Source organism: Leptonychotes weddellii, chromosome 4, assembly GCF_054177405.1.
Source record: "Leptonychotes weddellii isolate Sample4059 chromosome 4, ASM5417740v2, whole genome shotgun sequence".
In the NCBI taxonomy this organism is placed as follows: domain Eukaryota; kingdom Metazoa; phylum Chordata; class Mammalia; order Carnivora; family Phocidae; genus Leptonychotes; species Leptonychotes weddellii.
In genome coordinates this window covers 107957902-107984805 of record NC_138372.1, presented here as the reverse complement: position 1 = coordinate 107984805, position 26904 = coordinate 107957902, and the positions used below count along the sequence as shown (strand labels likewise).

The following is a 26904-nucleotide window of genomic DNA, read 5'->3' as shown; positions in this document are numbered from 1 at the left end:
CAAACTGGCATTTATCATTCAGCTCACTTGGGATACTCCATTAATCACTAAGAACAGCAACTAACGTTTTACTCAAGGGGCAAAGAGATTACTTAGGAAAAGCTAATATACCTGTAGAGGTTGTTTACTAAAATATTGAGGTCCGTTTGAGGAGAATACCTTTAAGTTGCATTCCTTGTAACTCTCATTTTATTCTCAGTGTATGATTATCTTAGGACACAACTAACATTTACTAAATAAAATTAAACTCAGCTTTGGAGGTAGCAGCCCCTTGTAAGAATCTTGAATAGGGAATTAAAATTTTTCTATCTTTTAAAAAACCCATTATTTTACTCCTACATAAGAGCAAATAATGCTATGTACATTTCTGAGCATGTCTTCCCTAAGACACAGTTATTCTATTGATGGTGAAGAAATTTGCATAGTCCAGGATGTTTAAGACGATGCCCCAAAATCTGTGTTCCCAAAACAGTCACTCATAGAAAACATCATCTCTCAGATACTTCTTCCCCTTTTCATTTAAATCCTATACTTTATCAACATATAAAGTATGATCTGTACAATGAAAAATACATTAAATTCCAGTTAAAAATGTTGAGGTGACTCTTTGATATAGTCCTAGAAATGCATTTTTAGGTTTGAAATAGAAGCTGTTTTTTCCTTAGGGAGTCTGCTATGACTGCTCTAATAAATTACCACAAACTTAGTGGCTTTAAAATGACACAAATGTATTATCTTTACAGTTCTGGAGGTCAGAAGTCTATAGCGGTCTCATTGAGCTTAAATCAGAGTGTCCCCAGGGATCTATTTCATCTGGAGGTTCCAGCTTCTGGCATCTGCCCACATTCCTTGGCTTGCAGTTGCTTTCCATCTTCAAAGCCAGCAATGGCCGGTCAAGTCTGTCTCATTCTATCACTCTGTTTTGCCTCCCTCTTCCATGTTGAAAGACTCTGATTACATGGGGCCCATCCAGTTAATCCAGGATAATCTCTTTGTTTTCAGGTCAGCTGGTTAGAAATTTCAATGTCATCTGCAACCTCTATTTCCCCTTGCCATATAGCATAACCTATTCACAGGCTCCTGCTTACAACATGGACACCTTGGTTGGGGGGCATTATTCTACCTGTCACGGGGAGAAGAATAAGTATTCAACACTCACCCTGTCCATTAGACAGCCTTAGTCAAATAGTCCAATAGTGAGTAGAGACTTCTGGTCTTTGCCAGTCACTGTCTGTTATACTTTGTCTTCTTGTGTTTGCTTAGCTTTCTCATTCCTAGTGAGGATGATAATACAGATTGTGTCTGGTCAAAACGGGACGAGTTAAAGTTTTACTGTGATTTGTTTCTAACAATGATTTTATCATGTCTCGTTCTAGGAAGAAAAAATGAAAATGCCTGTAAAGGAGCTCCTAAAACCTGTTCTTTACTAGATAAATTTCCTGAGACAACAGGATGCAGAAGAGGACAGGTACCAAGCATGTCTTCAATGATGGGAGGAACACAGTTCGTTATTAGGAATAAGGGAGTGCTGACCTTTATAAAGAAACTGTTATTTGGTCCAACGAAGGCGTCTTTTTTCACTCTCTCTTTAATGAAACATAATTTCATGTGGTTGGTGTCAGAATTGAGGGCGGGAAGTGTTCAGTGTTTATCGCTTGGTGGAAAATGAGAGTCCTTATCAAAGAAATAAGACGAGAATATAAATTCTAAGCCTTACAAAGGTTCAAATTCAAATTGACATAGTTTTATCCTGTAACTTTAATTTAGCACTTCCTCCACCCCTCGATAAATGGATGACCAGTTTGTTATATTTTCTGCACAGATCAAATATTCCATCATGCACCCAGGAACTCACGTGTGGCCACACACGGGGCCCACCAACTGCAGGCTCCGAATGCACCTGGGCTTGGTGATTCCCAAGGAAGGCTGCAAGATCCGATGTGCCAACGAGACCAAGTATGTCTCCTGCCATCATTGTGTCTCTTATCCCCTCTGAGGATGGGTGTTCATTACAACCAATCTATGTTCAGTTGGGTTATTTCTCTTCCTTTGTAATGGAAGTAGGCTGGGACGGGTGATACTAATCCATGCTCAAGCCTGTGTCCCTTCTTTGTTCTGTCTACTAGTCTGGAGACAGCCCTCCATTCTAGGGATGCCCTTCCTAATCATTTCTCCCCACACTAGTCTCATCTCATTGAAGAGCCTTCTCGATTTTCTTTCTAGATGGACAGACTTGCATTCAGAGTCGCCTGTGTTGTACCGAGCCCTACACATATTACACATTGTGCTTCTTGCTCTACGACTTGAGTGATTCATCAGTGCAAAGAGTCCCCCTTCCTCGAGAAAACACCCAGTGATAGTTCTGTGTTTTGCTCTGGAGGAGGCAGCGTGGTGCCACAGAAGCAGACTGCCTTTTTCAAATCCCAGCTCTGCCACCTAATCCTGTATAACCTTGGCCAGCTCCTTAATCCCCTCGAGCCTCAGCCTCCTTACTTGTAAAATTGGAACTGATGCTGTGTGCTTTGTAGGATTGTTATAGGATTAAATGAAAAAATGCACTCACGGCACTGAGCCCACATCCTAGCGGGAGTGGGACATGGTGAATGTTAGGACCTTCTCCCCATGCCTTTGGCTGTCCTAATCTGATTACTCCCTCCACCCAGAAGGCCCTTCTTTTCACCCATCCAAAATAAACCTATTACTAAGATCCAATGTCATTTCATAAAAAGGAACCTCTTTTCTGACTTAATAGAACGTATATAGTGTACGTTCTCAGTAATCCTATTCTTTATCTTCCATTGCTTTTTATCAATTAGCATATGTTAGCCTAATCTATGAGCTATAAGCTCCTGGAGGGCAGAAACCAAGTTGTTGTCTTCTTAGGCATTTGTCATGGTCCCCAGTAGAGGTCTGATGGAGAGGGCTGTTCCTGAGGACACAGAGTCATTCGTTTGGTTATTGGCAGAGACCTGCCCACCCTGGACATGGATGGTACAGCAGCACAAAGATTCAAAGTTGAATCCGATGGGGGCCTTCCCCTGCCAGACTTGCCTAATCGGGGACATGGCACAGGCTCAGATGTTGTGAGTCGTAAGAGAGGTAGAAATAAAAATGCTACAGATGGGTCAGTGGGCAAATAGCTCATTTGCTGCTGGGGTTTGAGAATCTTGACAGTGGTGATTTTTAAAGACAGGAAGGTTTGGAAATCCAACGCTGGGAGGAAAGGGGCATTGCCGGCTGAAAGGACAGGATCTGCAAGGGCACTGAAGCCAGAAATTATAGGGCACATGTGAAGAATATGGAGTGATTTCCACAACCAAGAGTGTAGGATACTGTCATGTAGGTAAACCGATGCACATTAAAATTTTCAAGAGTTTATTTGAGCGTACACCGATTCACGTCAGAGGGTGTCAACCCAAAGGTGGTTAGGAGCGTGCCAGGACAGGAGGTGGGGGCAGGGTTTCCGAAGAGAAGATGCCGAAGCGAAGCAAAGCCACTGTTTGACTGGCTATAGTGCAAGTGGCTGCCTTGTTTGGGGAAACCCAGTTGGCTATTTGTGATTGGTTGCTCTTCACCTTCACTTTCTCAGATTCAAGTGCATTGACTCTGGCTTAGGCTTTGGTTTGCTTACGTAGCCCTCCAAGACATTAGAGCCACCCCCTTGTCTAAAAACTTTAACAGCACATATAGAATAAAGGTTGGAAAATGAAAGAATGGAATAGAAGCCCAATCGTACAAGGCTTTGAATACCAACGAGTGGGATCAGAGCTTTGTCAGGAAGATATTCTGGAAGCCATGGGGAAAAGCTGTGGGGGAGGACAGGAAAAACAGTTAACAGCCTGTCAGAGCAGCCCACCCAAGAAGAGCTGGACTCGGGATGCTGGAAACAAAGGGAGAGTAACAAAGCAGGTTACTGAAGGAGACATGAAGATTGACTCAAGTGAATCCAAGTGTGGTGCAAGGGAGGGGAAGTTTAAGGTGACTTGGCGGTATCCATTTTGGTCAGTGGGAGGCTGTTGATGCTTTAGCAAATACTGAGATCTTGGGAGGTGTGAGGCAAGTTCAGGGAAATGGATAATGAGTTCCGTGTTTGTATATTTTTTATTTAAGTTGCTATTGGAACACAGTTGTGGAAATATCTAGAACGCGGCTAGATATAGATGCCTGGAGCTCAGGAGAGAAATCAAGTCTAGACATGAAGGTTCAAGGGGCAGACTTAGCAGGAGGTTCTGGAGGAAGCTTGAGACTCCGTAAAACACATCCACACTTATAAGGCAGAAAGACAAGGAACCAACAAGGAGATGGGGCCTCAGGGGGCAGAGTTGGTGGGACCAGGACGAGAATCAGAGATAGCTGAACAGGGAGAGAGGTTCCTCCCGAGATGGAATGGATTTTGTCAAGCCTTTGGGAACTCTGTTTGGGTCTGCAGAGTTTCCACCAAAGGGAAGAGGGCTGAGGACATGGTGGGGGACCCCAGGAATACAAAGAGAATGCTGGGGAACAAGACCAAATAACCACGGGCAGTGAAGACAGCAAGAGCACCAGGCCTGTTTCTTGAGTACTGCCTTATGGTTATAAACTTGTTGGTTGTTATCTCTGTCTCTGTCTCTGTCTCTCCTTCCCTCCCTCCCTCCCTCCTCCTTTCTATTTATTTTTTTTTAAATTTCCAATCTGTCCTGCTTATAGATACTTCGGGAAAAATCACTAGACAAAAAAGTCCACTGAGGAATCGGTAGAGAGAAGGACAGGCATGCACTGATCCTAGTCATCAGAGGCCCTGAGGCAATGAGGAACCCAGGCTGAAGGGACGGATATGGCAGCGAGGAAGGGGAGTGGGTGGACAGTGCCAGAGGCTTAAACAAGGAGCCAAGCGGGGCTCTCACCGCGAAAGTGACGCCGGGAGAGGTGTCCCGGAGCATGGGTGCAGTGCGCCGCCCCCCCCCCCCCCAGGCTCCCAGCAAACACCCGGTGACCATGCTTGACGAAGGAGGGGACTGCCAACCCCTCCCCTCAAGTCGAAAGCGTGATTAAGTGAACTGTCTTCACCTACCTGAAGTAGCCCCAGTCCTGCACTCAGTGGAAGGTGAGCTTGAGCAAGAAGGTTAACTCAGCAAACCCTCCGTTTCCACTGTGCTAAAATATAACCTACTCCACGTGACAGGAAGTTCCTGTTGATAACAACTTGCAGGTGGTGTATTTTTCGGTATTTATTAAAAAGACCTTTGCACCCACCTACCAAGGGTTGGGCCAGGATGGCAGTTTTGCCGAGGATGAAAAGCTTCTGGTTCTCTCGGCCCTGGAGGGCCCATAGGCATCAGTGCCTTTCCACCTCATCATGATGGTTGGTCAACACTCTTCTCTTGTACTGTATATTGTGTTACATTCTCATCCTCAATAAGCCTTCAGTCAGGGGTCATTGGGTCAGGTGAAGTACTTCATTACAAAAATAGTGTTTTTCCAAAGAGACATGGGTCCGTTAAAGAACTGTGTAATGCTTATTACAGTGAAAAGCTAGATATCTGAAGAGGAGACAGGCGGTTCCTAAACTCGGAAGACAGAAAGACCGTAATAGGAAACCTGGAAGTTTCACGCTGTTATTTGTAGAAATACTATTAGTGTGGAAAGAGAAACACATATACCAAGAAATCAGGCTTCCTTGTGCTAGGCAACAGGAAGCAATTTTCAGAGCCTCTCAACTTCCAAAGGAGTAGTTTACTTGTAACAATTTGTGCACTCGAGTTCTCAGGTATTAATAATCACATCGCTGTTTCTCCGGGGCTACTTCTCCTGCTAACGTGCATGTTGTTTAAATATTCCATCCCTGCGAAACGTAGCACAGCAATTTTTATCTGAAGATGAGCTTGCAGAGAGGCAGCCTTTTATCAGGATAAATAAAATGATCATTTAAAATTCATAAATGCCCTCTGACTATAAAACTGATGCATAATGCACATTCCTTGTACATAATTTGTAAAACACAGAGAAGCACAACAGAAAAAAGTATTTTTTTGATCTTGATACTCAGAGATCTTGCCCAGATGCTTCTCAATACCTGCCTGTGTATATTCGTGAGGAGGAACACAGGAATGATAAATAGCGTGCTTGCTGTGCAAAGCAGCTCTGAGGATGCCATTAATTTATCAGTCCTCACAACAGTCCTAAGGGGTTATTAAAATTTCTGCTTTACAGCTGGGGAGACTGAGGCATAAAGACGCCAAGTAATTTCCCCAGGGTCATTCAGCTTAGTAAGCGCTGATGTTTGTGTGAGTTTCCTACGGCTGCTGTACCAAATTGCTGCAACCTGGGTGACTTAAAACAACAGAAATGCATTCTCTCATAGTTCTGGAGTCCAGAAGTCTGAAGTCAGCTATCAGGAGGGTTGGTTTCTTCCAGAGGTTCTGAGGGAGAATCTGTGCCCTGCCTCTCTCCTGGCTTCTGGTAGCTGCTGGCCATCTTTGGTGTTTCTTGGCTTGTAGACATCGCTCCAGTCTCTGTCTCTGCCAGCACATCACCTTCCCCCCTGTGTCTTCTCCCCTTCTCTCTCTGTCTTTTAAAGATTTTATTTATTTGAGGGAGGGGGGAGGGGCAGAGGAAGAAGGAGGGAGAGAATCTCAAGCAGACTCCCTGCTGAGCGTGACGCAGGGCGTGATCCCATGACCCTGAGATCACTACTTGAGCCGAAATCAAGACTCGGATTCCCAACTGACCGAGCCACATGGGCACCCCTCCCCTTCTCTTTCATAAAGGTACTTATCATTGGATTTAGAGCCCAGCCTAATTCAGGATGGTCTCATCTCAGGATCTTTAACTTCATTACAACTCCAAAGACGCTTTTTCCAAATAAGGATACATTCACAGTTTCCAGGTGGACATACTTTTTGGGGGGAGGTCACCATTCAACCCACTACAATACTGGAACCAAGGTTTGGTGCCAGGCCGTCCGGCTTGAAAGTATGTGTAGCCTCAACCCCATAGCCTCATTCTGTATAGGTTTATGGGCTTTGGGGGTTTTGGTGATGGTGGTGACAAAATTAAGATCATCCTATACTTAAAAGGTGATCACGGTGAGTGCTGGTTTTCATGTCCAGACAACAAGGTATCAAGTAGAGAAAGCAGCTGGAGAGCTTCCGTTTGAGGCTATTTGTGTCACCCCTGACAGGCCACGCTTTGTGGTCTGTCAAATGAGCTCATTTATGATCTTGATCCAAAGCTGAATGAACTTGAGTCAGTGGATGAACATGCCCCCGGCAAGCAGCAACTGATTTTTATCCTCATGGCATGGCCAAGTTGTTTGAGCTTTGGATGATCTCAGACAGAAATTTTTTCTCCTGAGTCTCCCAGAGGGCCTCCAGGACATGCTAGAAGCAGGCTGCAGGGAAGAAGAGTCTCTGCGTGGCTCTCCTGGAGACTCAGCATTATTCCCTGCAAGTGGCCAGCCGGAAATATTGGACAAGACCAATACACACCAGGAAAGTGTGTGTCAGCATTGCGCTGAAGAAATAAATTGGTAATAAGTCATTTAATTCCTCTCTGTTGCTGTAGAAACAATGGCCCTCTACCGTAACATACTTCAAGTAGTTGATAACGTATTTTTTTCATTAATCTCTCAAGTTTCTTTTTTTTTTTTTTTAAGATTTTATTTATTTATTTGAGAGAGAACACATGAGAGGGGGGAGGGTCAGAGGGAGAAGCAGACTCCCTGCCGAGCAGGGAGCCCGATGCGGGACTCGATCCAGGGACTCCAGGATCATGACCTGAGCCGAAGGCAGTCGCTTAACCAACTGAGCCACCCAGGCGCCCCAATCTCTCAAGTTTCTAATTAGGAAGATCCTATGGAAGGCCCACTAAAATATTAACAGTAAGAGAGAGAAAGACTTAATTTTTTAGAGCCACCATGAATCGTTCATAGGCAGCATTTGTTTGGTTTTTATAAAGCGTCCGAGCAGATAAAGTTTTAAAATTTTCCCCGGGATCTTAGCTCTTCTGTTTCACAAAATGTAACCATCTTCCATCCCAACCGCAATGTGACCTCATCCACAAGTCACCATTCAAGTCCCCATCTGGGGTTGCAGGTTGAAAATGGCTTTTTTAACTAGATAGCTTTCCCAAAGGTTTGTTACTGAATAGGTAACATTTGCCCTCTTTCTTCCTTTCCTTTAGCAACTTGGTGAATTAAAAATATCAGTAGAGTCTCTTAGTCCCTGTTCTGGTTGGCACAGTGTGTTGATGGGATTTGTCCACACACATACCCAGTGACACCTCCACAGGGAATGGAGGTTCCCAAACGAAATATGAATTGTGTGCATTTTGTTTGTTGAACTGATTATTGAGGAATTGGAATGTTGGAATCCATTTTGCTACGGCAATATTAAATGATGTGGCGGTTCCTGGGCCAGCCTCTGAAGCTTTTACCTCACCATCTTTAGACAACTTGCATAATCTGTCTGAGCCTTAATTTCCTCATCTGTTAAGATGGGAAAAGAATCAAAGCATATCTTCCTATGGTTTTGAGTTTTAAAGCAATCCATAGGGATGCCCTCAGAACTGTATTTACAGAGTACTGTGTGGCAAATGCACTCAATGTACTTGATCGTTTACTGTTCTCTTGTCTGATTGCTGCAAAAATGGGGACTTTTGTCCCTTACATTCCAGGGAGTGAGACCAAGCACTCCTCCACCATTGGAGGTGGCTCATGTAACCTGGAGCATGCACTCCGGCAGGGAGGAGGTGGGGCTCTAAGGAGTTAGGGGACAAGATAGGAAGCCAAGGGTGTGCGGGGCCCAAGCTGGTAGAGGGATGGATGGTACAGATACAGTTGGAGACTGTGATTTGATAGGCATGGGGCCAGGGAGAAAGGAGGATCGGCAGGAGCACAACTGATCGCTCCACCCCTCACTCCTGCATTTCTCCTTTTCCTCCCTGTGCCCCCACCCTGGAACTAGAGGTACGTGGGGAGTGGGCAGTGCATCCCACCTGAGGCCTTAGGAGTTTTCTCCTGCCTTTTCTCTTTCTTTGTCCTCTTTTGGCTTTCTCAGCTATGTTCCAGAGCCTTCTGGTACTGATTGACCTGGGACCCAGAAGAGGAAGCGCAGAGCTTCCAGAGAGGCAGCAGCAGGGTGCGCAGGAGGACATAACCTGGAATCCCCAGGCCTCTGTGGGGAGGAGGGAAGCCCCATGGCAGCCAGGCGGGGGCTCTTCCATGAGGGGCTGGGAGATACGCCAGGGGTGCATATTATATACAGTCTGTTGGGAAGAGGGCTTTTTTGTGAAGGTAGCCATCTTTTATTGGAATTCGTACTTTGACATTAAATAAAATAGCAAATACTATACTCATTTCTCAGGTGAAAGCTTGTTGAGTATATCCTGTGAAATGTAATATGAAGACTGAAGCCCTAACCTATAGCTTAGCTCAGAGAATGAAGAGACTTTTAGTGCTGAAAGGAGCCTCAGACGCCATCTTCTCCACCTCTGTCATTGCACAAATGGGGAAACCGAGGCCCCTACGTGAAGTGCTTTATCACACGGCTAATTGCAGCTGTCAGAACAAGAACGCAGATGTTGTAGAGTCCAGAAAAGTGCTTTGTCTAGATAGACAGGTAAAGAGAGAGAGAGTGTGTGTGTGCGCGCGCGTGTGTGTTTCTGTCTGCATGTATTAGGTAGAGAGAGAGAAGAGTTTTACATTTCAATTCTAGTATGTGCCAGGATTTCTAATGCAGTCACAACTGAGAGATTTCAGTAGGTCAGAATTAATAAGCACTGTGTTAAGCAGTCTCCTTCCTGAGCTCTTTGAGCCTTTTTTGAATCCCACTCAGCCTGCTCAGTGCGTCACAGGCCGCCTCACCAGGGCAGCCAGCCAGCACTCAGACTATCCGCTAGTCCCGTGACCTTGAGCCAAAGTTTGGACTCTGATGAAGCACAGCTAGCGACAGAATCACAGAATCATGTATCACTGCAGACATCCGAACTTGCTTCCATATGACTCCTTTGCTGGACAGTTAGAACCACATCTCTTGCCTACCTCGGAACATTTTAGTGAAGATCCCTGAGATAGGATCAATAAAGTTTGTAGGTGGAAGACTCCGTAAGCCCCTAGTAGCATGACTAATGTTGATGGTAATTCGGCGACACAGTTCTGGTTGTCAAGTATGTACCACCCCCATTATATCTGGATCATTAATTACAACTTAAGAAATTGAGAAATCAGGGCGCCTGGGTGGCTCAGTTGGTTAAGCGACTGCCTTCGGCTCAGGTCATGACCCTGGAGTCCCGGGATCAAGTCCCGCATCGGGCTCCCTGCTCAGCGGGGGGTCTGCTTCTCCCTCTGACCCTCCTCCCTCTCGTGCTCTCTGTCTCTCATTCTCTCTCTCAAATAAATAAATAAAATCTTTTTTTTTTTTTTTAAAGATTTTATTTATTGGGCGCCTGGGTGACTCAGTTGGTTAAGCGACTGCCTTCGGCTCAGGTCGTGATCCTGGAGTCCCTGGATCGAGTCCCACATCGGGCTCCCTGCTCGGCAAGGGGTCTGCTTCTCCCTCTGACCCTCCCCCCTCTCATGCTCTCTCTCTCTATCTCATTCTCTCTCGCAAATAAATAAATAAAATCTTTAAAAAAAAAAAAAAAGAAATTGAGAAATCACATGATGTCGCTTTATCTTCGGCCAGATATTCTTGTATCTTTTGCAAACCAGGTAGAGGCATTCTTCTCATAATGGTAAGAAACTCTAAAGGCCAGAGGAGCTCGTCCTCCGGGGAGAAGGTGCAACATCCCTTCTCCGGTCCTGGTTTTCTGAATCCTCAGAGAAAGGCTGTGGGGGCGCCATCAGGAAGCTCAAAGGCAACTCTGAAAAATCTTTTCTCCAGAGGGCACTTTTCTCGTCATACTTTGAGTGTAACTTAATCATATGTGGTGGAGCTTTGCTCACAAAGCAAGTGGCCTGAAAACTGTTTCTTGGCCTTGCAAGGATGAATCTTTGTGATTTGGAAGACACCTAAAGACCTTTGACCTCTTTAGCTCTGTTTTTTTTTTCTTTTTTGTGGAAAACCTCATTCTTGCCCATGCAAGCCGTCTATCTCTACTTAACCCCTGTCACTCAGCCCTGCACGTTGCTTGGATGGGGTTTTATTGTTCTTCGCTTTAAGGCTAATGAGGACTGCACTTTTTGTCACTTTAGCTCTCGTAAGTGATTGAAAGACACCAGTTTTGAAGTATTCACAAGGAATCTACATTAAATGATTAGGTACCTTTGCTGTTTTCTGGGAAAATGTATGAAAGAAAATGGAAGGGCAAATAGAAGATAATGGGCCACACTTCCCCATGAGTTTGATGGCCCTAAAGGAATCCAACTCTTTGGAATACCTCCTACATTTTTTATTTTAAAAAAATTGTTTTGGGGCACCTGGGTGGCTCAGTTGGTTAGGCATCCGACTCTTCGTCTCAGCTCAGGTCATGATCTCGGGGTCCTGAAATTGAGCCCCGCGGCATGCTCCCTGCTCAGCGCAGAGTCCGCTTGTCCCTCTCCCTCTGCTCCTCCCCCTATTCTCTCTCTCTCTCTCTTTCTCATAATTATATAAAATCTTAAAAAAAAGTTGTTTCATCAGGGCATTTGGCTTTCTTACACCCATCAAAATCTAGTGAAAAATACAATTTTGCACAACCTAGAATTTTCTCTTTGGGTCTTTGATTTACTTCCAGTATTTTAAGTAGATTCTGGATTCTCTGCCACTCGGAAAACATTGAGAACCACTTGTCATTGTAGCACAAGTGTATATTGCAGATTCTCTGAAAGATTTTTGATATTTCATCCCCTTGCAAGATTTTCAGTTTTCTCAAATGAAGGCAAATCCATAGGGCATGAAGCCAAGATTATTTTTGGTAGCATTATACCATGTCCATACATTATCACCTCTTTTATCTTTTCCCTATTTATTCCTGTGTTTTCCTTCCTCCTCTGTTTTATGTTCTCTACTGTTAATTGAATATCTACTATGCGCCCATCATATGCTAATCCTCACATCAGCTATGCTGATAAAGACACAAAGGCTCTTGGGGGCGCCTGGGTGGCTCAGTCGTTAAGCGTCTGGTCTGCCTTCGGCTCAGGTCCTGATCCCAGGGTACTGGGATCGAGCCCCGCATCGGGCTCCCTGCTCGGCGGGGAGCCTGCTTCTCTCTCTCTCTCCCACTCCCCCTGCTTGTGTTGCCTCTCTTGCTGTCTCTCTCTGTCAAATAAATAAATAAAAATCTTAAAAAAACAAAAAAAGACACAAAGGCTCATGGATGCCGAGCAACTCACCCCAGGTCACATAGTAATAAAGGGCAGAGCCAAGAGGTTCAAATCTGCTTCCCCTCAGGGCTATAACTTTTCCATTGCCCTCTGCTGTTTCTCTCCCCCTTTCTCTTCGACCATATGCTCCCCTTTCCCTTTCCCTTTTTTTTCCCCTTTTCAATTGTGGTGAAACACACAGAACATAAAGTTTACCATCCTGTTTCTAAATGTACATACAGTTCAGTGGTGTTACGTACGATCCCGTCGTGCTGCTGTTGCCAGTGTCCACCCTTTCACGGGACTCTTCATCTTACTGAAGGCCCGTACACACTAAACCACAACTCGCCATCGTTCTTGCTGTCTGTGTGCATTAGACTGCCCTGGGTACCGCCTGTAAGTGGAATCACACAATATTTGTTCTTGTATGAGGGCTTTATTTCACATAACAAAATGTCACAATGTCTATGCTGTGGCATTCTCTGGATCTCCTTTTTATGTAAGCCTGAAGAATACCCCATTGTGCGCATACCCCACATTTTGCTTACCCGTTCGTTCATCAGTAGACCCTTGGGTCGCTTCCACCTTCGGCTCTTGTGGGTATTGCTGCTGTGCACACGGGGGTCCTGCCTTTCCCTCTTGAGAGCACCCCCCTTACCTTTTGCCTATATTTAGGCTTGTCTGGGGTACCCATAGACATTGCACAGTCCCACCAGTAACACTAAGACCTAGAAAATCACCACTAAACTGTATAAGCTGTGGATCATTTCACTTCTTTTTTCTTGTCATTTTTTTTTTTCTCTTCTTAATGTTGCCTTTCTTTTCAAGGTTGCTTTTTGCATGGTAATAATACATATTTTTTAATTTGTCATTTGTTCCTGTGTCTCTATATTTCTGTTGTTGGTTTACACTTGGTTGGAACTCCAGTAGAACTCTTTGATTCTTAGGAGGAATCATACAGAAGAGCAGCCCATGTTTATTGAATGCAAGGTATTAGGCTAGGGGTGTGAGATAGCGCATAAAGTGGGGCAGGAGGGTGGGGGTGGGGAGCTGAAGTGGAGGTTGATGCTCAATTCCAAGGAACTTTTAACTTGCAAATATTCATTACTTTATTGTTTACTTTAAATAACTTAGAAATGTTGTTGTCAGATTAATGCAGTATGTCTGAGATGAATTTGCCTCTCACCCCTCATCACCGCCCCACCATTTGGCAATGACTGGAGACAGGTTTGGTTCTCATGACTGGTGGAGAGTGCGTGTTACTGGCTTCTAGTGGCTAGAGATTCTAGGCCAGAGATTACTGCCAAGCATACACAGAGCACAGGACGACCCCCAACAGCAAATTATCTGGCCCCAAATGTCACTAGTGCCAAGGTTGAGAAACCCTGCAGTAGGAAATATTACCTAATTTACTACTGATTAATCACCTAGTAATGAGCATAAAAAGACACAAATAATTTTTCTTAAGGCAAACTTCCTTATGAGAATGCAGTAACTTGAAATCAAGCTAACATTTTCTATCCTATAATTTTAATTATTTGCTAATCTGTGACATAAAATTTCAAATGCCTGAGTGGAATTTTAATATCTAAAGAAAATTTCCTAGTAAAAATTCCATCTTAAAAAACAGAACTCAGCATGCAATATATTGGCAATTAATGCCTATTTTAACAAGAGGAGAACATTAACATGAGCAATAAACTTTCTTTGAATTTGAAAGGCATTGTGTAATTGCCCCTGCGCATTTCTCTCTTGATTGCTTTATTTAGACAAGCACTTGTTTAGGTCTTAGCTCCTATACACATATTTTATGAAGTAATGCTGGAGACCCTAAAGGATGTTTCGCAGCATTGACTTAAAATATTCCAAGGATAACCCACTTGCACTGCAGATGACATTAAAAATACAAACAAAATTCATTCCCAATCTGCCCTTCCATTAAATGGAACTTTCTTCCATAAAATGGAACTTCAACAAATGGAAGGGGTTGAGAAAAATCACTTGGAGATGCGATGGCCCCGTGCTAAGTAGCCCCCCGGGCACTGGGAGGCCTGAGCCCAAGTGTGCTACCCACAGGTCTAGACCAGTCTCTGAAAGGCCAGGCAGGATAGCATGCAGTCACTGACCGGGAAGTCACCGTGGGCATGAGCCGCCGGGGCACACCTTTGCCTGCTTGCCTGCCTCAACAAGCCTCACCTAGGCTTGGGCCAAGAATAATTGCAGGGCCTGTGATAAGGTCAATCTGCCCTTTGCACACTCTTAGGGCTGAGCATCGAAAACTGTGTTCATGGTAAAAATCCCGAAATTCTTTCTTAATCACCAAGGGAAGAATCCATCTCGGCTTCGTGTTCCAATTTTCTGGCCAGATCCCAAAGGTTACCGTGAAAGTGCCCATCTCTGCACGTAGCCAGGGATTGGTTCTCAGGCATCTGAATCCATGTTTTTCTGTTCCAGGACATGGGAAGAAGGCAAGGTGCTCATCTTTGACGACTCTTTTGAGCACGAGGTGTGGCAGGACGCCGCGACTTTCCGGCTGATCTTCATTGTGGATGTGTGGCACCCAGAGCTGACACCCCAGCAGAGACAGAGCCTTCCGGCGATTTAGCATGTCGTGCAGGCTTGGGACACACTGGAGAGAGGCTGCCTTGCTGGCTCTGTCTCCTTGGGTGTAGGGGTAGAGGTTCCGAGTCTGAAGGCCCTTCATTCCCTTGACGGGCAGCTCCCAAAATTCTAAGGCTCCTCCTAGGGTTAGAAGACACTAAATGGAATATTTTGCCTTGCTGTAATTCACGTAGAAAGCGCCCTGCTGTACTTCATCCCACGACAGCACCCATCCGATGCCGTATTTCCAGTGAAGACATGAGAGCTTCTGCCTTGTCAGCCAAAGATATTTTTCCCACTTAGAAGAGGCCTGAATCAGTGTACAATGAGAATATATGTAGAAACTGTGAATGGATCACTTTAGTAATTTTTCTATGCAATTATATTTTTCTAGGGTAGCTAGGCCATGTTTTTCATCATGTACCACTACTTTTTTCTTGAGTTTAATAGTAAGCTGTGTAAATGCTTTACTTCTAGCTGCTTAATGGTGACTTCCCCCATGAACTCAGACTTCCCTCTTTTAATTATTTTTAGTAAAAGACACTCATAAAGAAGCAATTTTATTTTCCTGATCCAAAGGAGAAAGATGTAATTATGCTGATGTCTGTGAACCGTATTGCTTCCCACCCACTGAGACTGTTTGCTTTCTTATCTTCATTGAAAGCCATTGTCTTAATGTGTCTCCTCGCCATGCACATGGTAGAGATGCTGTCTTTCCAAGAGGAGCTTTTCATCCTGAAACAGGACATGGAGTCATTTTATCTTGAGTCATAAAAGTGCCACCTATAATTTTTTTTAATGCCAAGAATTAGAACGTGAAAAAAAAAAAGTAACATTTCTCAAAGTAAAAATTTTCTCTCAGGGTCAGGTAGATAGGTAGCTGCTAGGACATCTGGCTCCTTGGCCTCTTTGGCATCTGAGACAGGGCTGGAATCCAGAGTCTCTTTGCCTATTGTAGATCCCTGTGAGCGAGGAGGTCCTTACATGGATCCCCATCACAGCTTTGTAAAAATATAAAAGATGGCAGAGCAGAAGACCAAGAATCCCAGGATCTTAGTGCTGGGTTTAGGATTGCCTTCTTCTTTGAAAGAGTTTGGAAGACTCTTCCATTTCCTTGGCTTGAGAAACTTCTGCCATTTAAATATAGCTTAGAAGTAGCAGTTGTTATCCATAGTTTAGCTTTAATAATATCCACAGCATAGAAATAACAGTTGAAAAAATGGCCTTGCCTACTTATTCCAAAGACAATCAAATTATTAATTTAGAAGGGCATTAATGTATTAAATATTGCATGTTTCCAATCAAACTAGAAATGTTAGCTATATGAATGTAAGGCTATTCCTGCACCTGAATTTTAAGCCAATATGAACAAAAATGCTGAAGAAATGACACCGAGGTTACCAGATTTCATTCAGGGGTAGAAAAAAACACTTGTGCTTCCTTTCCATCTAAGGACAAAGGAGGATGCTTTCTTTATCTCTTTTAAAAAGAGTTCTTTACCATTGAAAGGTACCCTTTTTGCTTGACATTAGCTTCCAGTTAGAAGGGTTTGCAAAATATTGGTCCTGTTCCCTTTTGTTTTGCCAAAAACAATCCCACTAATATAGATGAAGAAGCATGTGAGGAAAGTCTCCAAATTAATTACCAAAGCCCAGAAGAAAAAGCAAGCTCTTGAAAAATCAAAAGGTGTTGTGTCCTTCAGTATTTATTGAACAGAAGAAATGACTGACAGAGGACAATACAATCCATTGCTCATGTAATAACATTCATGTCACTTACTGAATTTGGTTCTTGGATGTATATTGCATACACATAAAGAAATTTAAAGTATAAGTTGTCAATGTTAAACCATCATCTTACATTCATTTAATGAAATCATGGCATAGAGTAAAAACTAGCTCTTAACTTAATAATTATAATATGGTATTTAAAATCAGGTCACTACAGTAGGATTCTAAATATTGCCAATTGAAAAGCCAGAATTATTACTGTTGCAAAGTGTTGGCAATAATCGACTCCAATAGCATTTTAAATACTTGGATCCCACAACTATTTTATAAACCCAAGTCATAAAATGGATTTTCTAATTCACTTTAATTCTTTATCTCTCTTCCCTATGTCATGGAATATAAGAAAAGTGTTTCAGTCACTGCATGGGTAGAATTATCTCAATGTTACTATTTTGTTATTTGAAATGTCTACACAAAATGGGTTTTATTTATACCATGATACAATCGGTTGAGAAATATTTTTAATTCTATTTCAATTTTATTTCAAGGGTGGAATACAAAAATTACTTCTCTTATTCTCCTCTGCCAGTAGAAAAAAAATTAAAACACTAGATTCATTGAGAAAGAGATGTAATAAATGGTTAAGATTAGTAATAATATCTACTGAGGTGATTATGGCCAGTCGAATCACCTCTTTTCTCTGAACTTTGTAGCTAACCCTCCCAAATCCTGAAAACATACAATCATATTTTTCTGCCCATTATCAACTAAAATATTTTTTATTTGACATTGAGCACCAACTGGTCCTACTGATAAATGCCCATGTCATGTGGATGGCTGGGAAGATAAGAGATGCCTTAAAACACACAACTCGTTTTGGGAAACGTGGCACAACTCAGGATATCTTATCCTGTGTTATCATTTATTTAATTTCCTTTGAATGGATAGTTGGGGACTCTCCATTTCTAAGGAGAATAGACAAAGAAATAAAATGATCTTTGGCATTTTATCCCACATTCCTAATCTTCTCTTATTGTCAGTACTTGCATATTTAGCCATCGTTAAGGGTCTTCCTCCATGATTGGTACCTACCCTCTCAGCAACAGCCAGCTCCCTTCTCCACACCTTTAGCTGGTTGCGGGAGGGTGGGGGAGTTAAATGCTTTTGTAGCACTTTTCTTGCCTGTAGTGACCCAAGTGAGGCAATTTGAATGGAGCCATTAATCACTGACAAGTGTTTTCAATGAGGCCCCGCCCCCCCTCCGCAATCTCATGTTGCCTGTGGGAAGTCACATTATTAAGATGAAATAATCATATTTCAAGTTGTGTGTGTCTTCGTTTAAAGTCCGATCATGGTAATCAGCTGGTAGCCTGACAAAAGATGTGACGTCAAAATCATTCTTGCAGGATCTCAAAATAAGCAAACTCTGCAAAGAGCCAGACCTATAAGAACATGCCCTTGGGCTGAACAATTCAATGCTGGTGATGAGGTCAAAGAAAATAATTCAGTAAGAATGGAAATTCCTGGAGATACTACTGTCTTGGGGCTTTGCACTGCATTTGAGCTTGACAGTTGGGTCTGCACAGTTTCATTCTCATGTATCTACTTGGAAATGCACTTAATCTTTTTTTTTTTTTTTTTGGAAATGCACTTAATCTTAAGTCACAAAACCTGGAAAGGGTCTCTGCGGTACCTCAGAAAAATCCTGGTACTAATGCAGTGTGTGCATCAAATTTAGTTTTTATTTTTTTCAATTTATTTAATACCATAAATATGGGGGAGGAAGAATCATGTTTACATGACTGCCTTGCTTCATCTCCAGTCCCCTCACTGAAAAAAAAAAAACAAAAAGCATCTCTCAAGTCCTTGTTCAAACTTTGGCTGCTCAGACCAATGGCTGGTGACAGTTATTACTAGATGGCAGAAGTGGAGGGCCTTAGGTCAAGCGGAACGCACGTGTCTGTGTGGGTCAGTTGCTCATGTGCTTCCTGCGTGGCTGATACCACTGAAGGCTGGCGATCTGCGAGAGCATGGGGTGACTCGGGGTTCAGTCCAGAGCCAGGAGTGGCTGAGTGTTCTCATTCTCTCCCTTCTCCTCATGTTTCAGGGTCCCAGCTTCTACCACAGACTGAGATCTAATAATAGGGGAAGGAGAAAGATACAATTACAGACAATTCATGGTGGCAACAATTTTGGAATCTTGGAGAACATTCAGATTTTATGTTCCCCTTATTAATCAAAACACTCAGAATAACTATATAATTTTCCTCCTTTTGGTATCTCTCTTTTCCTTGCTTTTTTGCCTTCTACATCACATATTTGTGGAGAGAGGCATCTTAGAAACTTCTTTGCCAAGATCTCTTCTGTTGGTAAAAGCAACACATGTTCTAGCCACAATTCTGCCCCGGTGTCTAAACATTCTGTGGATCGTGAGATCAAATCAAATAAATCTTGTTGGATTTTTTTTAATGTTTCAAAATACTTTTAGAGGCTTTGTTTCTCAACGTCATAGGAAACTATCATGCATGATGTTAAGACCATGAGGTTTGGAATCAGATCGGTAAATGCAAACTCTGCCCTTTACTGGCTGAGGGACCTCGAGGGAGTTCTTAAAACTCTGGACCTTTACTCTCTCACCTGTAAAAGAGAACCATTACCTCCCTCCCACGGTTGTTGATAAGGCCTAAAACTAATAATATTCATAAAGCATTTGGCATGTAATTTTAGTTAAAATTTGTGGAGCATTCTATTATCACTGTTATTGCAATGATAGTAGTGATCTTTAGTTTCTGATATGTCCTCTCGATTGGATAATAACAGTTTCTTTTTTGGGTTTACAACGTGGCTTGAAACTGAAATTATTTTCCAGCTCATAGAGAGAAGGTTATAAGAGATATACATGTGATAAACAATAAATATTCACATACTAAAAAAAAGTATTTCAAGCCTTAGGAAAATGGTTGAATTTGATTGTTCAAATAAGCAAAATTTATATATAATGTGCAATAAAATGTTACCTCGGGAGTCTGAGTTGCCCAAACCTTCCACATTCCAAATGCCCCTTGACTGGCTTTTCTGAACCCTTGGAGTATCGCGCCTGAAAAAATGTCTTTGTGTGCCTGAGACTTTGGGCCCTGCCATATAGTTTATGCCAGCAACATGATTCATTGTGAACGCCTTTTTTGTATGTCCGGGCGTGGGGTCACACTATGACAGTTTGACTTCTCGTGGGGGCAGGTGGGGAAAGAGGAGCTGAAGACTGCATGCTGTGTGACTGACTCCTCCTCACCAACAGAAATCCTGGACCCCAAGGCGGGGGGCAGTTTCCCTGGTCGGCCACACCGATGTGTGTTGTCACACACTGCCGAGGGCATTCAGCTCCGTCAGGACAACTGCAGCTGCCCTCCACCCAATGCACCTTTCTCCTTTGCTGATTTTAATCTGTATTCTTCTGCTGTAACAAACCATAACTGAGTATAACAGCTTTTCTGGGACGTGTGAGTCCTGGCAAATTACTAATACTGGAGGAGGTCGAAAGGACTCCTGAAACAGTATATAATAACACTAATACTTGTTTTGTATGCACCTGGTACCGATGGAAGCTCTTTACATGTATTAACTTACTTCATTTTCACAACCCTAAGGAGTGGTGCTATTATGATCTCCGTTTTATAGGAGGGAAAAAAACCTAAGGGGAAAAAGCAAGTAGCCCAGGAAAGGCAACACGAATAGATCACACCACTTCTGGGCGTTACGCAGGGCTGCAGAGTTGTTTAGCTGAAATACCTAATGTTCCTTCCACCTCACTGCAAAAATAACTTTGTGCCTGAGATTCTTATCTCCATTCAGGATGTGTACGTACCATAGAACATTTAAAGAAACCAAGAAGCAAATGCATACAGTTGTCTCAGAACAGTCGATTTCTACTAGAAAAATCAATCCAGTCACACAGTCCGACTTTAGGTACCCAGCCTAACCTTTGAAAGGGAAGGGTGGGGGCGCCTGGCTGGCTCAGTCGCTTAAGCGGTCGACTCTCGATTTTGGCTCAGGTCGTGATCTCAGGGTCGTGAGATCAAGCCCCGCAGCAGGCAGACTCTGCGCTCAGCACGGAGTCTGCTTAAGATTCTCTCTCCTTCTCCCTCTGCCCCTCCCTCCCATTCCCACTCTCTGTCAAATAAATAAATAAATCTTAAAAAAATAAAAGAAAAGAAAGTGAAATGGATTCATTTACTCCTGGGACAGGGCAGAGGAAGCCCCAGCTCGGAGTCTAGCTCAGCTCTTTTACACATTTCCTATGCGTTTCCTTCTGCTTTAGGGAAGTGCATGATGTGTGTGTGTGTAGACAGGAGTGGGGTAGAGCAATAGATCTATATCAGGAACAGAAAAGCTGAAAGCCCAGGGCACCTGGGTGGCTCAGTCGGTTAAGTGTGTGCCTTCGGCTCAGGTTCTGATCTCAGGGTCCTGGCATCGAGCCCTGAGTCAGGCTCTCGGCTCAGCAGGGAGTCTGCTTCTCCCTCTCACTCCCCCTCTATGCTCGCTCTCTCTCAAATAAATAATTAAAATCGTAAAAAAAAGAAAGCCCAGAAGGCATTAAAACAAGCCTGAAGAACATCAGAGGAACACAACTGGCTGTTCAGGCCAGCTCCCTCTGGCACCTCAGACAGCTGCCTGCTTCGTCCTCAGGCCCCGGGGAGAGTGGAAGATACTGACGGGTGTCCCACTTCGGAGACCTTACGCTGCACTTCTCTTCTTTCAGGCCAGTTGGCTCTATTTTACCACATGGCCAGGGAATCCCAGCCACAGCGTGACAAGACACCTTAGTGACACATCGAGGCTGACCCAATAGGAACTATTCAGTAGGGGGCCATGCAGCCTCTTCTTGAATATATATCTGACTTGAGAACCTCACTCCTCCATGCCCCTAGAGGGGCAACTCTACTGGAAAGTTCTTCCTTACCCTGAACTCAAACCTGTCTTTTTGCAACTTCTACATACCGTTTCTGGTTCTGTCTGCTGGAGCCATCAGTGTCCGTGTAATCCACCTGGTCCACATAACCAGCCTGTAAGTGTTTATCTAGTGCCCTCGTCACCAGCTAGACCCCAAGACCTGACCTTTCACTGCCCACCGGCTTGTATGCACCGACTTTTGCCCCCTGTTTTTCCTTAAGCTCTTCTTTCCAGCTTACCTCTTACCTCAGGCACATGAAAGTGGAAACCACCCCTCCGGGGATAGCAGGTGCCCTGACAAGACCTGCAGCCCACGCAGCCCACCCAGACCAGCTTGAGCTAAACCCCCTACTGGCGTCTGCTCAGAAGGACCATGGAGTGGCCTCCAGAACTACCGACAACCACCTTTACCTCATTATCCCAAGGAGGAGCACAAGCCTCATTTACATAACATACAACATACGGATAGGCATGTTTCCTTAAGGCACATGTGCAACCCAATGCCCATCTCTACACAGGGTGACAAGGACTGCTTTTTAAATAGTCACCCCAACCCTAACTAAAAGGAACATATCCACCCTTGCTTGGGGAGTCACGACTTTGGAAGTTATTCCCTGTGATCTCCTTATCTGTTGCAGGTCAAGTTTCCTTTGTGGGACAACTTACCTGGGTGCAGTGTCTACCTGCGACTCACCAAGGAGCAAACTCACGTTGGTTCCGTGACACCCTCAACCCTCTCCCTGCCACCACTGAGGCTAACCAGATTCCTCTTTTTAGATTTGCCAAGATTTCTAAAATTACCACTGGGACGCTCTCCTGTGGCTCTTCATCAACTGGTTGCCCACAAGGTGTCACCTCAAAATAGAGTGAAATTATTGCCTCCCTTTTTTTTTTTTTCCTCTTTGTATGCTTCTGTGGAAGCATAGATAATGCGCCTAGAATTGCATTAGCCTTTCTGGCACTCATACAACATAGCTGAGGAAAATTTAGCTATATTTGCATATGCTGCTGGTAAACCATTTCTCTTCCATCTTGAAGGTGCGTGGTTGAGAATTCAATTTCTTCCTTTTAAACTTGGCTCAGATCTCCACCCTATCTCTGTTTTTTTTTTTTTGGATCTTGAAAATTGTTATCCATCCAAATTATTGTCTGTGATTTTAACGAGTATTGGATTTGTTTCCAAACTTTCCCCGCCCCATTTGGGAAGTCACTATGGAAAAAAAAAAAAAAAAATCCACAAATTGTCAAAAAACAAAAAAATTTGAATTTTCAAACAGAAATCACTTATTTAGGGTGCCTGGGTGGCTCAGATGGTTAAGCGTCTGCCTTTGGCTCAGGTCATGATCTCAGGGTCCTGGGATCGAGTCCCGCATCGGGTTCCCTGCTCAGTGCAGAGCCTGCTTCTCCCTCTCCCTCTGCCACTCCCTCTGTTTGTGCTCTTCTGTCTATCTCTCTGTCAAATAAATAAATAAAATCTTTAAAAAAAAAAGAAATCATTTATTTATACTCATTTACAGCAAGAAATATTTGAGAATGTCTCCTGATATATGCCAGGGACTGTGAGCAAGTGTTCAGGAACCTTACTTCTCTTGTGGAAATATTGCTTCAGTTACCCAATGTTAGATGCACAAACAGATGTGGGGTTACTGTGATAGACACCCAGAGGAGAGGGTGTTTGGAGGTGAGGCGTTAGCTCTAGCAGGACAGGAAGGAAGGAAAAAGCTATCATTCGCACAGCGACATCATTCACAGTCCCTGTTCGGGTGACCCTCCTTCCTTCCACTTGGGGTCAAATTTAGATCGATGTGATTTCTTTCAATACCTGTACTGACGCCAGGCACACAGAATGCAGGCTGTCTTATCTCAGTCAATACACTGTGTGTCTTGGGTGAGTGGCAGGTAACAATTGAACAATACGGAGGAGCTGAGCATGAGGAATCAAATGAAACATTTTCTTTCTTATCTGTATCTCCCCTGATTGAATAGATGACCGGAGCCTTTTTTACTTTCAGCATGACATAATTCCATTTGCCTGGTCACACGACGGACATTTGATATAAGGAACACACTGCATTGTGAAAGAGTTGAAATTTGGAAAACAGCGAATGTTGCTTTCCTTCTTAAATATCACCCTCCGGACGTTTAGCAGAGTCAAAGCACTCTGAGAAGACTGATCACAGGCTCACCAATAAAAATGTCACCACCACTTGTAAACAGAGGGCTCAGAAATGGTGCATTTAGCACATTAACCACGGAGAAGCCACTCGCCTTGTGACTTCCTTGTCCAGGTCACTCTTGGAGGTAATCTCTTCATTCAGTGACTTTGCCTCCCCCAAGAAGCTTAACCCTTCCACTGAAATAAACATTTTAGACTTTTCTCTGGGGTCCTCTTTGTGACACTGAAAGCCAGCTTGACCCCAAGGGTAGACGGGGGGGGGGGGGGGACGGGGGTGGATCTGAGCTATTGCAGCCCTGGTTATCTCAGTGGCGTAGCAGACTACCCTAACAAAGCCTGCATTCTAGCCTTGATAGCTGAGGTTTTTTTCCTGCTATTATATTCATTCTCTCCCTCCCATTCCCTCCCCCTTTCTGCCCTCTACCTTCTCCTTCACTTCTCCAATGTTTGGAACTTTCCCCACTCCACATCATCAAAGGTCTCTAGCCATGGTTGAATTTTACTGATTCTGAAAGCAATTAAATTCCAGAAAGGACAGGATGAAGATGGGAAACATTCACTATGAGCTAGTCCATTCTGCAAAGACCCATGATTGCACTGAGACTTCTGCTCTCGGTCAGAGGTTTATTTCTAAGACTTTGTTTGACTACTTTTTCTCAACAGCCATCACCAGTCTTCTCATTAATGAACTGCCATGGCCTGGCTTCGGCTTTGCAGACCCCGAATAAGCGCACAGCAACTCTGCCCTTCAACCCTAGGCATGCATCAAGAGTCATAGGAGACCAGAGATGTAAGGAGCCTCAGAGACAATTAAGTCAAACCCTCATTTAACTCAGGTCCTAAACCACTTGTTTTCCAGAGACCAACCTCATCACTTCACTGGGAAGGACTCCACAGTCCTGGTTTTACTTCTTAAAGTCAAGGATGGGCTTGGTTTTGTGGAATAGCACAGAATTGTCTAATATCCTAGTGAGCCTATATAACGACTTCTAAACAAAGAATTTTTTTTTTAATGTATCTTTAAAGAATTCTTCTAAGTAATTCTATTAAGCCTCTTTTTCTCAACTTGTAATTTCAAGTATCAAGGAAATTCCCCTGGAGAGCTCCAGCCTGGGCTTGAATGATGGCTCCACCCCTGGCTTTGTGGTCTTGGGCAGATTCCACCTCCTCATGTGTAAAATGGGAGATATGATATCATGCGCAGTGGGAGTAAAGAGGATTAGATGGGTTGAGACTTGTAAAGTGTTCAGCTAAATGTGTTCGTTCATTTTTAGCTTTTATTAGTCCACCCCTTTTGCAGATAAGAAAATTAAGGTCTGGGAATATTGGCTCTTTTATAAATTGAGCCACAAAGCATGAATTCAACTCAAAGTTCCCATAGCTTCATTGTAAAATTTACAAGAGAGAAATGTGTGTACTCATGCATCGTATAACCTAACGCTAAATGAAGAACTAGCATTTCAAAATTGATAAAGACTAACATTTTAAGAATTCAAAATCAGTGATGAGACTATTCCTCATGAATGTTAACCTTATGACCTTACCTTATGTTTTTAGAAGTAACACAGAAACTTCCACCTGATTAGCAATTATTCAGGTAGCTTTTGGTGCGGCATACTTATGGTTATTTTCAACTGCGTAAAGCAATACGAAGCTTCTTTCTACTATAATGCCTTCGATAATGGCCTTGATAAGGAGTTTAAGGAATATTTGCAAGACATATGTTCTGTTCAGCTAACAAACTTTCCATAATCAAAATCATTCTTGCAGCAACATGATCATGCTCACTGGGAACAATTAATGTTTAACTGAATCATAATCATGAATCATAAATCAGTAAACCATGTTTTTAAAAGATAAGCCTAAATATTTCTCACAGAAAGCAGCAAAGCTTTACCTTATCAAAGTGAAGAAATAAATAAACCTTCCTCGACGATGACAATACAATTTGACACATTTACTGAACTGGAAATATAAAGAAACCGATCCATGAAAAATATTCTATTACTCTTGAAGTGAACTATTTTTAGAGAGAGCTAAATATTCAGCTTAGCTCTTGCATATATGTACCATAACTCAAATTTAAATGTATAATGTATTTCTATTTAACTGTGATGGGCTTGGGCATGGCCAACTAGTCTTATAACAAGGAAGAAAGAGCCAAGAAAAACCACATGCACCTTCAGAAAGGATGGAGGCAGTTTGTGAAAATTTTTGTGAAATTAGGCTCACAAGTAAATAGGACTGGAGCAACACTGTCCCACACAGAGCCCTAACCACACGTGGCTGTGGAGGACTTGAGACTGGGCCAGTCTGAATTGAGATGGGCTATAAAGGTAACGTATAAACTGGATTTTGAAGATAGTATTTTTTTTTTAAGATTTTATTTATTTATTTGAAAGAGAGAATGAGAGCATGGGGGGCAAATGGTCAGAGGGAGAAGCAGACTCCCTGCAGAGCAGGGAGCCTGATGCGGGACTCGATCCCGGGACTCCAGGATCATGACCTGAACCGAACGCAGTCGCTTAACCAACTGAGCCACCCAGGCGCCCAAAGATAGTATTTAAAAAAACATTGTAAAGTATCTCACTAATACATTTTAAAATTACATATTGAAATCCTAATTTTTGTACATATTGGATTAAATAAAACATTATTGAAATTAATTTCACCTATTTATTTTTATAATGTGGCGATAAGACAACTTAAACAGCTTTACATGTGTGGCTCACATTATATTTCTATTGGGCAGCCTTGGTCTAGAGCGTCATTTACTCCAGCGTGCTTGTGGCTGAGCCCAGAGTAATATACTAATCCTCGTTTAGAAATGCATAACCGTCTTAAAGGGCCTCGGCAACATTATTATCTGTCATTGCCAAATCCACTGTTCTAAGCTCATTCCATGTATTAACTCATTTGACCTTCCCAATGACACACACAAAGTCCCATGTGACATGAGAGCTATTTTCTGAGTATCACTGTTGTTGCTTGAACTAGAAAGAAACTTCATTAGCTTAGACTCCATTAATTTGCTATCATTTAGATGAAGGTTCACACATACCTTTATTATATCTCTAAATAAACAAATAAAATGAAAAAAGCTTTAGAAAGGAATTTAAACCACCTAAAGAAAAAGAAATAGGTTCTTTCTGCACATGTAGCAAAATTAATATTGACTTTATGTTATGACT

The 26904-nt window shown here is 43.1% G+C and overlaps 2 protein-coding genes across 7 annotated transcripts in view; one reads left to right on the top strand and one right to left on the bottom strand.

Moving 5' to 3' along the window:
• Positions 1-22315, top strand: part of ASPH (aspartate beta-hydroxylase) — a 197024-nt gene extending 174709 nt beyond the window's left edge. For 5 of the 6 annotated variants that reach the window (XM_081816041.1, XM_081816047.1, XM_081816042.1 and 2 more), the window contains 3 exons: positions 1377-1468; positions 1823-1956; positions 14714-17599. In XM_081816041.1, the coding sequence (XP_081672167.1) occupies positions 1377-1468; positions 1823-1956; positions 14714-14864 (377 nt within the window). In that variant the 3' untranslated portion in view covers positions 14865-17599. Of the gene's footprint in view, positions 1-1376; positions 1469-1822; positions 1957-14713; positions 17600-22175 lie in introns of those variants that run through there. The other variant, XM_081816043.1, reaches the window with a different exon arrangement.
• Positions 18197-26904, bottom strand: part of CLVS1 (clavesin 1) — a 170728-nt gene continuing 162020 nt past the window's right edge. Inside the window, exon 6 of the mRNA XM_006729452.3 lies at positions 18197-18725. Within this exon, the coding sequence (XP_006729515.1) occupies positions 18638-18725 (88 nt within the window). The 3' untranslated portion in view covers positions 18197-18637. The remainder of the gene's footprint in view (positions 18726-26904) is intronic.